An 18,189-nucleotide genomic window follows, 5' to 3' on the forward strand; every position below is an offset into this window, starting at 1 on the left:
TCCTCATGTAATGAAAATACTGAGATGGGGTATGGTGGAATAGGGTTCCTTCCCTAAGCTTGTTCAGCAAATTATTTTAACAACTGTATTTCTGAAGCCAAAATAATCCATGAAAGCCTACAACTATTATCCTCATTATTATTATTATACACCTCCTGAACGCCCTTGTCTCGCCAGCACCCCCAGCCCGCTCGGGAGGGAGCGCAGGGCCTGGGCCGGCCGAGCCCCGCCAGGGCCGCGTCCGTCGCCATCGCGACCGGGCCGCGCTGGGGCGCCGCTGAGGCCGGGGCCGCGGCCGCCAGGGGGCGCCGCCGCGGACGGGGCGGCGATGCGGGCGATCCGTCCCGTCCTGCCGCACCCCGTCCTGCCGCATCCCGTCCTACTCCATCCCGTCCCGTCCGGCCCGCGCCATGGGCAGCACCCTGCGGAAGAGCCAGGCGGTGCGGCAGGCGCCCGGCGGCGCGCCCCCGCAGCGGCGGCGCCCGGCAGGTAGGCAGCGGGCGGCCGCCGGCGCACAGCGCCCGCCTGGCAGCGCTTCGCACCTGGCGGCTCCGAGCGCGGTGGGGCGGGCGGGCGGCCCGGGGCAGCGGCTCGGGTTTCCCTGTGAAACAAACGGCAAGTGGGAGTTGGGGCCCCCTCCCTGTCTGGGGGCCGGGGGTACCGCGCTGCAGGACACCTTTGCTGTGCCTTCAGCAGGGTGACCGCGGGTTGCCAGCCTGGGCTGGGCACCTGTTCCCGGGCACAGCCTCTGCCGCCCGGCTGTCCCCGAGTGACTGCTCTGGGCAGGCTGTGCCCACCGCCCCGCTCACGGCCCATCGGAGCCGTGCTGGGCGTGGGACCCCGGCCCGGGGACTGCCACAGTGCGGCCTGAAGGATGTCTGTGCTGAGGAGGGAGCGAGATTTGGAGTTAGGAACGATTTGGAGTTACATGGCCCTTTGGTCCATGGATGTGATTTCTGCCTACCAGGATTGAGGCGTCTTCCCACGACAGAGTGGGGAAATTGTGTTTCAGCTGGGTGCTCTGTGCCTTGTCAGAGTCAAGAGCTTCAGGCTGAGATCCTCCATAGGCATAGCGTCAACTGTGCTCTCACCTGGTCTATAAAACCTGATTAAAGAAGCTAAATAATGGGCTAAAAGTAATGAGCACCTGAAAATGAACCAATGCTAACATCTGGCGCTGAGCAGCAGTTCCACCTAAATGAAAAGACTCTCTTAGGATGTAACTTTATTGAGCATGTACTATTAGGAGTGTTTTCAGCTCTACCAAATCCTTGGGAGAGGGGACTGTTTTTAAACATGTTCTTATACTTGCAATAATTTGAAGACATTGGCACAAAACCACCTTGGGAACTTTTAAGGTGTTGCATGATATTTTAAGTCTTAATATGCAAGATGGAAATGGTCAGAACCTTGGCAAACAGAAGGTAAAAATGCCTGTGCAGTAAGAATTTGCGTAAGGCACAGCAGGAGCTGGAAAATACAAAGATGAGGTTTGTAACAGTTAAAACTCTTGAAATAGGCTTAATGTTATGGCTCCATATTGGTTAGATCTTTCAGTTAAAGCCACATAAAATCCTCCAGTCTGAGCATTGGAAGCACTGGATGTTCCTTGATCCTAAGAGGAAGGAATGGGAAAGAAAAAAAACAAGCAAAAAATCTCTTAAACCACTGTCTAGAGAGTCCATTTGTCCTTGTACTTTTTGTACTTTCAGGCCAGTGCTGTGACCTGACAGCAGTTCCCTTACCTAATGCTACCACTACCATGTTATGATTTAGAATACCTAAGTTAGTTTTAAATCAGATACTGGAATCTGTGCAGGTGTGGTACATGGAGTCTGGGGCAGATTGAGCTGCTCTGGAGTTATACCCAAACCTGGTTCCTCTGACCAGCAATCTATCTGCTGGCATAAACTCAGAAATGAAACCTGCATCTTAATGAGCATTTTCAGCCTTGTGGAGCTGACTCATTTAGGCTAAATTACCTAAAACAACTTCTTTGGGCTTTGGTTTATATGCTCTGCTGTATCTTTGGTTTTTCAATGTAAGACGTTACTACTTCCTGTTGCCTATACTACAACTCTGGCAGCATCTTAAAGTAACTCTCTAGGGAGGGTGGTTTAAACTGTGAGACAAGGTTTATATTTCCACATCGAGGCAGTTTTGCTTCTGGGATAGTTTCTTATGAGTAAATTATTGTCTGAGTCTCAATGTCCATTTCCCAAAGGAATATGTCAAAGTTTTTAGTGTCCATCAAGGACAAGAGATGAGAGGAGTTTTGGATGCTGTTGAAGAAGTTAGATGGAAGATAAAAGCAAAAAATGTATAGAAATTTGAACAGAGATACATAATTTACATTAAACTGAAAACATAATCCAAGTACATTAATTATTAATTGTTTAACTGACTCTAAAACATGAATGATCTAAAATTAACCCCTTTCTATAGCTGGTCATACCAAACTGTGGAGTTGTTTTGATATCTATATACGTCCCTTGGAAAAAGTATATTCAAACTTATGTGTGTAGTAGGAGAAAGAAATTGGGCTGTTAATAGCTATAAGAATTTCTTATTTGTTTTCTGGCTTTTTCACACCTTTCCATCTTTTATCAATGGCAATATTAAATTCAGTTATTAATTCACTGTAAGATCTGAAAATCTTTAAAAAATTAACAGTAGCAAGCTGGCAATGAGCACAACTAGCAAAAAATGGTGTCTAGCACAGGAAAAAGTAATAATGTTAAGGCAAGGTGCTTATATGTAGTTTGCATAACAAAGCTTTTAAATACATTCCCTTGTCCTTAGCTTATGCTTTCAAACAGGTTATTCTCAATCTTCAAATAGCATTCAGTATACTTCCACAATTGCATTTTGCACGTGCAGTATCTGTGACGTTTTGTGAGTGTAAAGGTATGCAAATTGGGAGTAACTGAGAAAAGAGTGCTTTTACTGATTTTTTTTTTGTCAAATTATCTCCATACTTACTTAGTTTTCTGTATTATAAACAGGCATTTTACTGCAGAAAGGATTAAGAACAAAATTCAAAGCTGTACAATAAGGGACGAAACGTACACAACTCAGATTTAAGATAGACTGGGTTACAGCTTTTGCTTTATAAAACATAATGTTTGTTTCTGTGGGACTCTACTTTGTTATAATGTCAAGTACTGCTTTTTTTCATCCCAGCACATCCAAACTGTCATAGTTGAATGTTATGAGGGCTGTGTTTTAGTTTGGTTTGACTTTGATGTATGTTGAAGCTGTTTAGCTTCTTTTGGGACTGGGCACTCAGGATACACTCACTGGTGGGCCTGGAAAGTAGACAGAATGAACTTTGGGCTGGATTCTACAAAGTCAGTTAAAAAAGCAGATTTAACATAATTGTTCCTCACTTTTAGTGCTAGTATGAGAGACTGAATGGAGCATAGCTGTGAGATGGAGTAACAGGGGATCCACTTTGGTGGTCCTAATTCTGTGCTGTAGTACAAACACCAGTGGTAATTAGGTTGTGTTGACATTTACATGTGCTGAGTGTCAGAGTAATGAGGCCCCAAATATTTTTACTTTTGCAGTATTTCCTGGAAATGTGTTGACCATGTAATTTACATGTGAGTTGCTCAGGTGACAATAACAGATGTGTCATAGCACTCTTTGTGCAAAAATGTAGAGTGGACTCAAATCCTGGATGTGGCTTAATGGATGCCCATGTATTTCCTCTACCCTTGTTAATAATTCTGCCATCCCCTTGATTTCTGCTATGAACAGAAAAGGTGCTTTGCTCTCCACAGTGTATGGTATTCGTCTTCTTTTTCCAGTCCTTTTTTTAAAGGTTTCTCTGTTTTCAAAACTTTGGAGATAAAACGCCATTGCTTGTTCTGTCCGAAGGTTGTTCCTCTATTATGCTCATCTTGATCACCCTTTGGTAGAGTGCCTTATTTCTGTTTTGACTGTGCTTGTAAAAAACAAACCAAATACCAGATAAAATTGTGCACTCTGGTTTACTTAGTATACTGAACTGCTAACTTATTCACCTTTTTATTTGCCGCTGCTATCTCCTGAGAATATTTTATCTACAATGCCTCCCTTGTTTCTGATATCTGTTTTTTTTATACGTGCCTGTTGTCATGCAGCTGCCTTCCAGCTTATAGCTCAACTCATATATTTCCTGGGGTTTTTTTTAGTTTTTCATTGCTTGTTCATTTTTTCCTCATTCATACTTTTAAATAATTTCTCTTTTTGAATGTGTTGTCACATTGTAGATCTTCCTTGCAGAACCATCCCCCTACTTGCCTGGTTGTATCTGATGCCCTCTCTTTTTCCTTATCTTCAGTTTAGTTTTAGCTTCTGTTTTTCTTCCAAAAACTTCACAGCTGTTGCTTTCCTTAGCATATTGCCTTTCCTATATGTACTCTTTGTGCCTTGTAGTATTGGGTATGAAAAGGGATTAATTTATGGTAAACTCTATGGAATTGTGTGACCCCTCATAATTTTTGGCAGTTACAACCCTAGCTGACCCAGCATTGTCATTTGCATAAAAGAGATACAAATGCAAAGAGAGGAAGTAAGTAGAGCATGCAAATACTTTTATTTTCATAGAAAATAGTAGTAGCTTAATCTAGTATAGTCCTAGCTTTTCTTTAGAATCTCTTAATGAACTGGTTTTACTGAGTGAACCGAGATACCATCTCATTTTATCTTCTGTTCTAGCAAAGTTGCCTGTTTTGCTTGTTGAGTCAGATGCTCAGGGAAGAAGGTGCTGTTTGACATGGTCACCTCTCCTGCGTCCTGGCATTGCATCCCCGGTACGGTGGGAGGGAAGCTCTTAACTTCCTTATCTCCTCTGCTGTTTGCACAGCCTGACACAAAGCAAGCACTTCTCGGTAGCTTTGGCTCACAGGTGTAAAGTGTTTGTTTTTTTCAGCCACCTTTCACAACCGTTCCCAGCCAGACCTTTGTCAAGGCTGGGTGCATCGGTTGGTTTGTCGGGTCCCTTTGGTAGCAGGAGAGTTCAGAGGGCAGTGAGCGACCTGTTAAGCTGTGCTGCTTCCCTCTCCTCGCACAAGTGCTGGGTCATTGTTTGCTGGGCTGCTACAAGCAGGATTAAATGGTTTCACTCAAGTCCTTTTGTTTTTCAAAGATGAAAATCTTTGATTACTCTGGATTAAAACATCTGGATTTTTTTCCTCACCTCTTAAAAATGCCCCATTTGGAGGGGGGGAGGAGGGGTTGGAAATTACAGGTTTCTGAGCCAAGTACTCAGGTACTTTCCATGGTGTTGTACCTGCCTTAAACTTCACACCCTTACTGGGAAATTACCTGCAAAGGGCTTGTTTTCCTTTAACTGTTTTCAGTTTTAATACTGGGTTGTTTGACAAAAAAGCCTGATAATGTGTGAGTTGTTTTCCACCATTTTTTATGTTTTCTATGACTCAAATGCAAGCCCTATTACAAAGAAATGTGTAGGAATGAATAAATGGCTTTAGTTGTGGTATAAACAATAAAGGCATGGCCAGTGGCAGTAGAGACTAATGAATGGCACCAGCACCAGGAGATCCTGTTCCATCCTTGCTGAGTACTGTTTTAACTCTCTGGCCTCAGGTGTCACACTTATTCAAGTGAGGCTGGTGATGCTTCCTCCTTGTGTCAGAGAGTTGTTTATTTACTGACCAGGAATTTTTAAAAAAATGGTATCATGAGAAGATTAATCACAGTTTGGAGGAACCACAGGTTTGTGATGGCCGTAGGAATTTCAAGAAGGAAAGTCAGGAAGCTCAGCTCTTTCAGGTCATCCCAAATAAAGGGTGAGCCAGTATGGATGGCACTGTGAGCATGATACACTTTACAGGTAGTTAGTTACACCAGAACTCAGCTTCCTTTGTTTTGATTTAGATTAAACAAAAATTTAACTAATATGGGTAAATCCCAAAGCAACTGTGACTTTTGAAGAAAATAGTCAAAAATCTATGTTAAAATTACTGGTATAATACGATGATATTTTCCATAAAGGTTCCATGTAAATTGTTATATGAGATATTGTAGCTTTTACCACAGTTCCAGAGGCAGACAAGTTTTATATTAAGATTTTCATAATCTACTTAGTTTAGTTCACACTGAAATAAAATTTAAGATGAAACTGGTCAAAGATACATAATTAATGTAAGATTGGCTGCCTTTTACTGAGGAGGAGAGAATCCGAAATTTACTTTTGTTAAATTTGTGCAACTTGTTCTGTTAAAGCCAACAGAGTTTGTATTGTAGATATTCTAGAAATACTTGAGGTCAGGATGTGATGTTATGCTCACAGAAAACATCCCCATTAGTGCTAATTAGCACACACTGGCTAATTCCTGTATGGTTTACTGTAAACAATTACATAAGGAATGAGGAATGGCTGAAGACTTTCAAGGGCAAGTACCCACTGTCTGATATTGCTGAGAAACTTCTGTGGGTGAGAGCACTACTAGGAAAGCCTGTGAGAAAGCCCAGCTCTTGTTGGAGTGGGATTTCAAGTTCCATAATTATTATGTCAGAAACTTGTCTTGTAGGACTTCATAACAAACCAAGGAGAATAATGATGTCCCTATTGAAATCACTAAAGTAATATACCTTTTTCATAAAGCAGTTGGATTTTGTGCTAGCTGCACGAATACTTAGAAAAGCAAAAGGAAAAGAAATGCCTGGAAGTAGGAATGACTTCTTTTGCTAGGAACTAGAAGGTGAGACCAGTTTCAGAACCCCTTTTTTCAGACTAACAGGATAAAACAGATTATAAATTTGTGGGGATGGTTGTTACAGAAGGGGGTGTTTGAGTGTTGAGATTTTTGCCCTAGGTTCTTCTTGGATGGAAAGGTGGTGGATTGCAGCCCTCCAAACACATCTTGAGTGGAAAGCTGATTGAAGGATGTTGTTGAGTCAGTCCCCAGATGTTCATTGGAAAATTAGGTTGAAGGGATGAATTTTGTCATTTAATGCCTTTTTTTTTTTTTTTTGAGTGGGAACTTCTCTGCTGGGTATAGAGAGCTTTGATTCAGGCTCTCAGATGGATATCACTTGAAAGTTTGTCTTTCATTTGATCTGGCATTCATCATTCGTCTGTCAGTGTTTCTTCTTTGGTTTGTCTTGGTTTTGTGATTCCTGTCCTGCTACACAGAGATTTGATTAACAATTGTCAGTAGATTTTTACTGTCCTTTGAGAATACTGTGTTCTGGGCTTTTCTGCTGTTTTCTGCCTTTTTTATATATTAACTGCATTTGTTTGGCTGATGAGGTTTTTCTGTTTTGGCTTAGAGCACTCTCAGCACTTAGGTTGGAAAGTTTGCCGAAGAAAGTTTGTGTCTATATATTTTCCCACTTATGGAATTTATTTTAAATGCTTTTTGTACTCAAACAGTTGTGGTAAAACCAGAAAATTTATATTTTCATGAAGGAAATAGGTGTTTTGGAGTAATACTATGTATCACTGTTAGGACTCTGCTAACAGAAATCTGGCAAAGAAGAGCCCTTGCTTCAACTAGTTGCGAAGTTCAGTTAATCCACATTATGCCTTGATGTTGATCCCATTCAAGCAGTCCCTTATTTAAATGGAAGGAGTTTTAAACTCTTAGATATGAAAAGGGCATTAAGAAAATACAATTTAAATTAAGGGGCTTTGCAGCAAAACACTGGATAAATATAAGCAATAACATAGTTCAGGGAATTTCTGATTTCTAAGGAAAATGCACTTCACTTTTTTTGCTTATCAAGTCTTAAAGCTTGGTGGATTTTGGATTTGAGAGTCCAGCTGACAGCTCAGCCCCTCTCACTCCTCCCTGGTGGGATGGGGAGAAAATTAGAAGAGTGGAAGTGAGAAAACTCATAACTGGGACAAAGAGAATTTAGTAGATAAAGCAAGTGACACCATGCCAGCAAGGCCACAGGCTTCCATTTGCTCCCAGTTTTGTTAGTTCAGCTGATTGCAAGGCACCTGTCAGTGTGTATTTGTGATATGATCCAGGCTGGAGGTGTGTTTTTTAAGGGCTCTGGGTTTTCCCCTGCTAATCTGAATTATGTAATGGCTCTATTGTCATCACTACCAAATGTTTGAGTTTGGGCAATAGGGGAAGTAGTGGCTTGTGAGAATAGTGAAGAAATGGGCAAATCTCGAAGAAGGAAAACCTGAAAATTTCTCTATCTATAAAGTTCACTTGAATCTAAGGTAAATACTCATTGTCATATGAAATAGCTTGTACTTCCAAATGCCTGAAGATAGGGCTGTAAGGCAATTTGTGGGCTTGCTCAGAAACATTACAGATTTAGAGTTGTCTTCTGAACTCCTGGAGTAGAGACAACTATTTTATAAATTACAGTTCTTGTTGGTAATGTTCTTTTGTGTGTGATACAGTAATTCTAGGTAAATCAGTGGAGACTTTTGCCTTGAAGCACCACTTCTAGACCTCCAGAGTAAGTAGTTGAAGGGCAAGTGCTTTCCATGGGTGCCCATATCCTGCCTCTACAGCTGGTGGGATCCCTGGATTGCTTTTGCAGGGTAAGGCAATTCTTATCCTGAAGCAGTTCTGCTTACAAAGCTGGTCCAGGCTGTTAGGTTGGGCTGGTCCTGTTTCCACCTGATCAAAGCCTTCTGAAGCCAATCATGCCTTTTTTTCATTCTAGCCAGAAGTTACACAACAAACAGTCAAAAGTTCAGAGGCCTTGGTACCAGGGAGGACTTTGGTTTGTGAGGAAGCTCCCTCCCAGTAAGGGAGCATATGGATTGAAAATACCATAGTTGTTTCACTGTATTTTTTTATCTTCCCAGTTGGGTTTTGTTCATGGTTTAACAAGTTTTGAGCAAAACTGGCAGTTTTGCCACTACCAGGAAGAGGTGTTGCTGCCTCCTCTTATTCTCTCCTGGTTTGGTAATGCCTTTGTCCTAGCACCAGCTGTGGTGATCACAAGATTGTTCCTTGAGCTGGCTGAGCTTGTTAGACAGGTGGGAAACCATCCACAACTTTTCTTGTCTTGGGTTAGTTTTCTTCTAGGTTAGTGAGTTGATTTAGCTCATGCACAGGTCGGAAGTCTGCCAGAACTGGTACCAGGTATGCAGACACCAAACAAAAAAAAAAAAATTGTGGTGGAAGAGAATAGATTTGTCCCCTATTTTTAGTATTGGTTGGTTAGATTGATTCACCCCATGTTAAGGAGCACTTGGCACATTGTTGGGAAGGTGCCAACTCAGCCATCACCTCCTAGAGTGGGATTAACAAAACCAGAAGTTGGTGGCAGTGCAGGGCCTCACTGGGCTTCCCTGCTACAGACTTGCTGAGTAACGCTGATACATACCAGGCAGGGAGTCATCCTCAGCACTACATCTCTGAGGGTTATCCAGAGCAGATCCATGCTTCAGGTTCTCTTCAGCAGTCTCACTCAGCACAAAAGTGTCTGCTGACTCATTTTTGGAAAGTATCGATTATTCACCAGGGCTGTGGGTTATCGCAATTGCCGTCAGTCGATGGAATTTTACGGGGAGCAAGCTGGTGACACGCAGAGCACTTTCTGCTTTGTCATCCTGCCTGTGGCTGGTTGCCCAGACCAACAAGGGAGAGGCCCCCAGAAGCAGAGCCAGCCAAGGTACAAACTCTTTCAAGTCTCTGCCAGGAGCTGTGATTGCCTTTGGGTTTTGGGGCTATTGCTAAAACTTGGTACCTCTGGCACAGACCTACTTGAAAATAAGTAGGGATGTTTATACAAGTGCCTGTGCTGGCTAATGACTAGATTTTTTATCTCACTGGAAATACAGTTTTAGGTGAACATTCCTGAGATTGTTCAAACTTGCAGGAATAAAGTACTCCTTCAGTTGCTTCAGGTACACACAGGACTGCAGCTTTAATACAATATAGTGAAGCAAGAAATTATCCTTTGTGAGGATTGTGAAATTATCCTTTGTGAAGGCTGTTCAAAACCTGTATTCTTGCTTTTCTTTTTTTACATGTGTTTGTTCCCCAACTAAAATAGGAAAAGTAGTATCCATCAATAATATAACTGTTTACTGTTGCATAACTGTTCTGATCTTTAAACCCCTTTACCACCATTACCAAAGTACTCTTCCCAATACCTTTCTTAGATAAAGGAATTTTAGCAACAAGTTTCAGAGAAGAAGTCAGAAATGACAAATTTGCAGACAACTTTCAATGACTGCCTTTTTTAGTTTGTGTGTGTGTGAATGCTTTTCAGGTTTGTGGGCTCAGTGCCCAAGGAATGTATACATAGCATTTAGTATGGCTGTTTCTCTAAGTATGGGCACATGTCAGGGTTTGATAATTAATGCTGGTTGTACAGTGCAAAGTATGTATGTGATTAAGTATACAAACAACTGTGTACTGACCCATTTATTGGAAATTAAGCAGAACATAATTCAGAGTTACGTGGAGAAAGACAGAGCTGATAATGGATTCCCATAGTCTGTTAGATTTTCCACTTGTTTCTTTTTCAATGCCACATCAAATAAAATTTCACTGTATGTAAGTAAATATGTTTTTTGTTTCTTTTCACTAATATGCTTAAACTTTTGTAGATGTAACATCAGTTATGACCAGTGGGAAAACGGATCTTTTCCAGGCTTTTCAGTACATTTATCAATATATTGAACTGAAAGGAGTTTCTAGGCAACTAATTGCAGGAAAAAACTAAAAAAAAATTAATTAAGTTTAAAAAGTACGAGACTTTAAGTGTCACTTTCTAGGCAAGAAAGCTAAAAATCATAATTTTTTTTAAGACTGAAGTTTCAGGCTTAGCCACAGGAAATATGATTTCCTTGCTTTGATCCGAGCATATTGTTAGATTTGCCAAAAGTACTGAAATCTCAATAAACTGTTGTATGGGATTTTATTCAACACGAAAATATCGCAAGTCATCCTAACATTGCAAATGAGTCATGGGTTGCCTTAGGAAATGCTCCCCTGGGACAGACATGCCACAGATGAGGAAGCGATGAAGCTGCCAGGCCACTCCCCCAGCCAATTTCTCTCGAGGAGCACAGCTCTCATAAAGGACGCCTCTCCAGACACTGCGTTACTTTATCCTTTATTTCACAGGGGGAGTCCCAAAGCTGCAGGAACGGCAGCACGAAGCCGTGGCAGAAACTTCCCAGCCAGTTGTTCCTGTACGGGAGAAGCAAACAGGAGATCATGAGACAACATTAAAGGTAGGGGGTGAAACATTTCAAAGTCTATAATTTAGTCTTGACATTGAAAAATAATAATTTTTAAAATAAAAAAAAAATTAAAATTTGTAGCTCATGGGTGAAGAGCAGAGGAGATCTGTTCTCAGGATAGGGTCATGGACATAAAGAAGTTCCCCCAGTAAATGGGATATGGAGCTTGTCAAGAGCCTGGCTGCTTTGGGGCAGGGTTCAGGAGGAAGAAAGGAAGCTTGTTATCTATTTTGTCTAATCTAAACTTTTAATATGTTTTCACGAAGAGTTATTATGAAGAATTAATGAGAAATTAACTAAACAGTAGGAAATAAAAACGGAAGTTTCTTAATCCGTGTGAAAACACAAAGCATTTTTCTTAAAAGGAGGAAAAAATGTAGCATGATATAAGTAGTAGTCTAAGCAAATGAGTAGTTAGTGTGGTTTCTTTCTATGCATCATAAAGATACCATTTTTGGTAGCTGGGTCTGATGACTGTGGGGGTGTTAGTCTCCCCTTATGCTTCACACCATCCTGTTTCCACTAAGCAAGCAGGAAGGTGTGCTTGGAAAAGAGAGCACCTTTCTCTAATTTTGCATCTCTAAATACAAATGAAGTGAAGCTGCTTATCAGAGTACAATACATGCCCTTTGCTCTCATTGTGGCAGGAAGTTTGATCCTGGTTAATGGCTGTGTTAAAAAAACAGAAAAAAGGGAACCAAGTGCAAAGTAGGTTCAGTGGTAGGGGTGTGTGTTGGGGTGGTGGAGCAGGAGAAGAAGAGGAAGGAGAATAAGGTATTTTAGGAGGTCTTCAGATGTTTTCTAGGTTTTTTCCTACTATTCACGTGCTGCCTGGGGTTTTGAAATACTACTACACTCTAACTTTCTGCAGGCAGATGCCCAACCTGAATTTCTGCTGACATTGCTGTGTAATTCATCTGAGGGATAGGGGATTTTTGTCAGTGGGATGACTGCACTGGCAGCAGTCAGTAGGGTAGACATAGTTATGGAGAGGGAATAATCAAACCTCAGAGGAAGGCAACAGAGAGGGAATAACCCCAGAGGAAGGCAACAGTAGAATGAGTTGAGTACAAAGCACTGTTTAATGAAAAACAAAATTAAGATGAAAAGATGAGGGAAACTTCTTCAGACTCTTTTCTTTCCTTTGATTTACCACAACTATTCCAGTAGTACTGAATCAAGTTAGACAGACAGAAACACATATTTCTGTGTGGCAAAGTATGGGTGTCTTAATTTATGAGTTTGGTCTTAAAAGTTTTCCCTTACTTTACTTGATGCTCACTGATTTACATCAGCCAGGGAATCTGATTTTTACTCACTCCAGATCTTGTCCTGCAATTTGAGAGGCATGAGTATTTTGCTACAACTCCAAATGCTTGAAGGTCTGAAGCTCTCATAAATTGCAGTTTCACAAATGAAGTATGAAGGCTCATTTTAGAAAGTGTGTATGAACACACTGCCATGTTCATTGCCAAAATGCATTTTAGGACTAATGAGTAGTTTTTCTGTGATAATAGTTGCGAGTAAAAAAGAAAACTTTTGTGAAACCCTAGTGGTCACACTTGATCCATTTGATGCCAAAGCTATGTTAAACCAAAGCAATGATAAACCCTGGCATATTACAGAAACACAGTTTTCAGGAATGGCTTTCTTCATACAGTTCTGTTCATTCTGTTGGTAAGGCTGGTAATTATTGGGGATTAGTACAGCGTTGCTCAGGATTGTTGTATTTTCCTACAGACATATGCAGGAGGAGAGGAAAAATGCTAATTAAGTCCAGGGCAGATGAAAGAATAAAATAAATTAATGGAATGTTTGTGTCAGCAGTTACATATCTCATCCTGGAGTACAGTATGAGGAGGCACTAAAGTTGCATTGTTGTGAAAAACTAAGCTCTGCAAGGAAGCCCAGTGCTCCAATGAACAAGAAAATTTATATTTCAATATCTGACAGGTATAGAGCTATTCACAGATGGATTAGGTAGATGAAATTTAAAAGTAATTAAAAGCAGAGCTCAGAAAATTCAGATGCTATTATGTTCCCTTATCACAATATTTGCTACTGAAAATACTAATTTTTGAACACTATGGGTAATGTTTCAGTATTCCCTGTTCCTTTTTGTTTTCTCTGTTCAGGCACATAAGGAAGAAGAGAATCCTCAGAAAACAATGGAAGTGAACGGGCTTATGCCAGGGGTGAATTCCTATGACTATGATCTCATTGTCATTGGTGGAGGCTCAGGAGGTCTGGCAGCTGCCAAGGTATGAGGGGGAAAATACACATTTATAGTTCCCTTGTAAGTAGGTGAGTGACATCCTCAGTCTTGGATTTGATATCTTTTAACACTGTAGGGGCACAACACTTCTGATCAGTGAAATTTCTTTTGAGGTTACTGCCAATTATACAATATCCTTTTCTTTATGTTCTGAAGAAGGAAAACATGGTATACTCCTTAATATTCCCTAATACTCCTTCCTAGAATTAAACTTGATGCCCACTTATGGGAGATGATGATGTTGGTAAACACAAGGTAGATATCTTAATAGTGTTTATTAGTAGTTGAATTTAAACTCAACTCATAAATGTAAAGGTTTTCAAAACTATTAAAAAAACGATTCAAAATTAACATCAGGAGGTATGCTACATACTATTTTTGTATAGAAATAAATATCTTTTCAGACAGAAAAGATCTGTGTATCTCGTTTTAGTTCTTGGCAATGGGAGAGAGTCTGTGATTTTTGAGCTTACATAGTTGCATAAATGGAGATTTTGCCTATACTTAAGCTGTCGTCTCACCCTTCATTTCCAGAGTCTGGTATTTCCTGCCTGTAGCCAGATGAATTATGGGGTTTGGTTAGGATATTGCTATTAGAAGCATATCTAAAATTAATTAAAATAATTCACAGTGATACAAAATATACCAGCTCTTAGAGCTGTCATTATTCCAAATATTTTAAACTTGCAGAAATTTGATATAAGTCAATAGCTCTCCTTTACATCAGTAGTCAAGTATGTTGTGTCTCTACTCTCTGTGGTAGGATTAACTATTTAAAAGTGAATTGAGCATTCCTGTAAAAAAACCTACTTTGTTGTTCAGGACCTGGAGCTGGATTATTCCTCCATTCAGGAGCATTTCTTTTGTTCTCAAGAAGTGGAGGAGGTCATTGCAGAATGAAAGAAAACACAGAGAAAATATTTTAGAATAGCACTGGATTCACAGTGAACACTGCTCCCTCAGAAGTACTTCTGCTATAATGGAAATGTGCAGAGCTGAGTGATGGATTGTAGATCCATAGTCTGTTTACTGCTTTCCTGTCGATAGGGGCACTGTTGTCATGGTGTAGGATTGAGGATTGAAGGTAAGATCTATGAAGGTTCTGAGAACCACAGAGAGAAGCAAACACTGTTTTTTCAGAGGATAGAGATAAATAGGGATGGGATAGAGTAACAAGAGTAAAACAGAGCTTGCAGTAATGCAAAAAGAGTTTGCAGTAATAAGAAACTAGCTGTTGAAATTTCCATAAGGAGACTAACTGACAGTGATGTTTATTGCATCACTTTTCAGTTGTAGGACAGAAAAGGTGTGCAGTAGGAGGATAAACTGCCTAATTCCTTCCACTCAGCATGTAAAGTATATTGATTGTCAGTGTTCTCAGCTGATTGTTGAGTAAACCAGAAGATGGTAGATCAATAAAATCAACATCCCTATCAGTAGTAATGCTTGCATTTCAAATCAGTTTCATGTAGTTGAAGGGAAACTGTTTTACATACATAAACTTCTGACTTTTACTTAGATTCTTCAATGTGTTTTAATGAATTAACTGGCAGTGCTTTAAAAAAAAAACCAAACCAAAAGAGAAAAAACCCCAGTTACACAGGTCTCATACAAAGTTCCAGATGTCTGCACTCAGGTTTGCAGCAGTTCACCTAGATTGGTTAAATGTGTGCTTTTTGCTCTGACACATGTGCCTGTGTGTGCACATCCTCCTCTCTACATTGTGCCCAGAGCTTGTTACTTTGGAGGCAATTCTCCACAGAGAGTGCAAACACTGCCAGGCTGACTTGGTACAGCCCAGCTGCAGACTCAGGCTGGTGCCAGGCCCCTGCTCTCAATTCACACAGAACAGCTCTCTGAGCAGCCTTGCTGTGTTCCTGCAGCACTGCACTGAGCCCCAGAAGGTTTGAGAGCCTACAGGCCACGTTTGTGGCTGTGGGCAGATCACTCAGCAGAGGTGGTTATATCTGTGTGTGATCTCTACCAAGGTGGCAATGCAATGCTGTGCTGTGTTATGTGAGCATGTAGCTGAGGGAAGCTTGGGAATCCATGCATTTTACTTAGTTAACCCTGGTAAGGCTCTTTGGAGCAATGTTTAAGAGTTGTCATCATAAAGAAGCTTTAATGACATGTCTCAGTCCCTAAGAGCCTTTCTGAGGAACTTTCTCAGAGGTGCTGCTAATGGGTAGAAATTAGCTGCTTGGCCAGATCTTTAAATCTTTATTGGAAGTGGAAATCCAGTACAGCAATATTTTCTGAAGGTGTCTGTAGCCTGAGTTATTTGAAGTGTGATTTGCATTTTGCATGAAGTAAGATACATTTAAAATTGAAATTCTGATTGTCAAGTGTTTGGATTAACAAGTATTACTGGTAACAGAATGCTGAAGGCTGTCCAGCTTCTCCCAAGCCAAACCCAAGGCCTTAAACTAATATCCTGTTCCTATAGTTGTTACTGCTTACATGTCTAAGAACTCATCAGGTGATGCCTGCATAGTTGTGGCTACTCCAGGTAGCAAAATTATTTTTTTTCATCTCATGGGAGGAATCTGTCACTGCTGTTTTTCAGCTACCTAGTGCTTGCCTTAGTGTTTTTCCATGCCAGCTGTTACTGCTGTCAGTTTTTGCCTTTTGCTTAAAGAACACAAATAGAGAAATGAAATTATTATATGGTTCTCAGTATCATTTACAGGCATTAATTGTAGATTTGCTAATGAAACTTCTTAGAGGAAATATAGAATCATAGAGTCATTAAGGTTGTCATGCTTGGACATGTGACTGCTTACATCATTTTCTCATGTGTTTTCAAACAAATGCTAGAGAAACCATATTTGAAGGGAAAACTGGATTAATTAGGAATTTGTTAAGTAGGTTAAAAGTAACTGAGTATGTTGGGAAATAGTCTGAACAAAGTGACAGGATGGAGGAGTGAAAAGGAGGTTAGACTCACAGAGTCTCCTGGGTATCATGCTGTTTTCTAGCAGGATTAATGCCTTTTTTTTCCCCCTTTATCTTCTTTTTCCTACTGAACTCACAAATGAATTCAGAAGATTAATGACTCTCTGTTCCCTTACAAATCATTCATTGTTACTTAATTAAAAGTCACAAAGCTTTTCAGCAATGCATGATGTTATCATCTACTCCAAATGTAACCTCTAATATTTAGATATGTGTCTTATTTAATTTGTTTTGCAGGAGGCTGCCAAATATGGAAAGAAAGTGATGGTGCTGGACTTTGTCACTCCTACACCTCAGGGAAGCTCGTGGGGTAAATTTCTCTTCATTGCAATCCTGTTGTAAAGGAGCTTTGCTCAGAGATTCTGATTCTAATGTTTGAAATTGCCACAGTGATGTGAAAACCACATTCTGTTACTTTCTCTCAGGTCTTGGAGGAACGTGTGTAAATGTGGGCTGTATACCTAAGAAATTGATGCACCAGGCAGCTTTACTGGGACAAGCCTTGCAAGATTCACGCAAATTTGGGTGGCATTTTCCAGAAGAAGGTAAAGAAGGACACTTTTTTCAGTTTTGTCATTTGCACTGAAAATCCTGAGGTGGTTCTCATAATCAGATACTTGTTGCACTGCAGCATTTGCTGGCTTTGACAATGTGAGGCAATTTCAAAGAACTTACATATAATTGGAAGCATTTTTGAAATATAAAGCCATGGGGTTTATTGCTTCCCTGTTTTGTCTGTTTGTTAATAACTCTTGATCCTCTTAGTAATCAATGAGACTCTTGTGTGAATAAAAGCAATAAGGTACTGCTCCATTTCTGAATGTACTATAACATCTAAGGGAATACCCTAGAATGTTGCCTGGCAGAAACTTATAGTTACAAGCAAGGATTTCTTTCCCCTAAGTGTCACTACTATATAAGAAGACAGGTTTTACTTTTTTATTATCTCTGATATGTATGGTTATATAGATTATGATTTATTTAGGCAGCAATCTTGTATTTGGAAGCATGCAGAGGCACCTTTCAGACATGCATTGTCTTCATTTGTTGAGCAGTGTTGCCTGGTCACAGCTGTCAATATGAAACTGAGTAATTCAATAAGTCTTAATTGTCAATGTTTTAAGTCATACCTATTGCACTGTGACCTCTCATGTTATCTGTGCTGATGTGATTCTTTGAATTTCAGTAGATTAACCCTGAAGTAAAACAGGGGTTAGACAAACCCAGTAAGACTGAATCATGAAAACAACCTGTTGGAGAATAGAAATTTTGCTGTGGAAAAAGAATAACTCTGACTAAAAGACGAACCTTCCTCTTTTGTTTCTGGCAGTCAAACACAACTGGATGACCATGACAGAATCTGTTCAGAATTACATTGGGTCACTGAACTGGGGCTATCGGGTTGCACTGAGAGACTCAAAGGTCACGTATGAGAATGCCTATGGAGAATTTGTTGGGCCACACACAGTTAAGGTAATCCATAGCCATTGTTGCTGTGTCTTTCCATAGTGCTGTCTGAATAGAGATGCTTTTCAAGTAGATTTATTTTTCCCATGGTGGGACTGTAAAACACTCACTTTGCACTAATACTTTGTATGCAGGCAACAAACAAAAAAGGCATTGAGAAGCTGTACACTGCTGAGAGATTTATCATTGCCACTGGTGAACGACCACGTTACCTGGGTGTACCTGGAGATAAGGAATATTGCATTAGCAGGTAAAAACAGGGTGGAATACAAAGTCATTCCTTGGGTGGAAATTTTTTGTGCTTCCC

The 18,189-nt window shown here is 40.4% G+C and overlaps 1 protein-coding gene across 1 annotated transcript in view; it reads left to right on the forward strand.

Annotated features, from left to right (window-relative positions):
* The first annotated feature begins 327 nt into the window (after positions 1–327).
* TXNRD1 (thioredoxin reductase 1) overlaps positions 328–18,189 on the forward strand; it is a 35,858-nt gene continuing 17,996 nt past the window's right edge. The window contains exons 1-7 of the mRNA XM_079304105.1: positions 328–489; positions 11,067–11,176; positions 13,321–13,446; positions 16,653–16,725; positions 16,841–16,960; positions 17,746–17,888; positions 18,017–18,132. Coding sequence (XP_079160231.1) covers positions 411–489; positions 11,067–11,176; positions 13,321–13,446; positions 16,653–16,725; positions 16,841–16,960; positions 17,746–17,888; positions 18,017–18,132 — 767 coding nt within the window. The 5' untranslated portion in view covers positions 328–410. The remainder of the gene's footprint in view (positions 490–11,066; positions 11,177–13,320; positions 13,447–16,652; positions 16,726–16,840; positions 16,961–17,745; positions 17,889–18,016; positions 18,133–18,189) is intronic.

Source organism: Erithacus rubecula (assembly GCF_903797595.1).
Source record: "Erithacus rubecula genome assembly, chromosome: 4".
NCBI lineage: Eukaryota > Metazoa > Chordata > Aves > Passeriformes > Muscicapidae > Erithacus > Erithacus rubecula.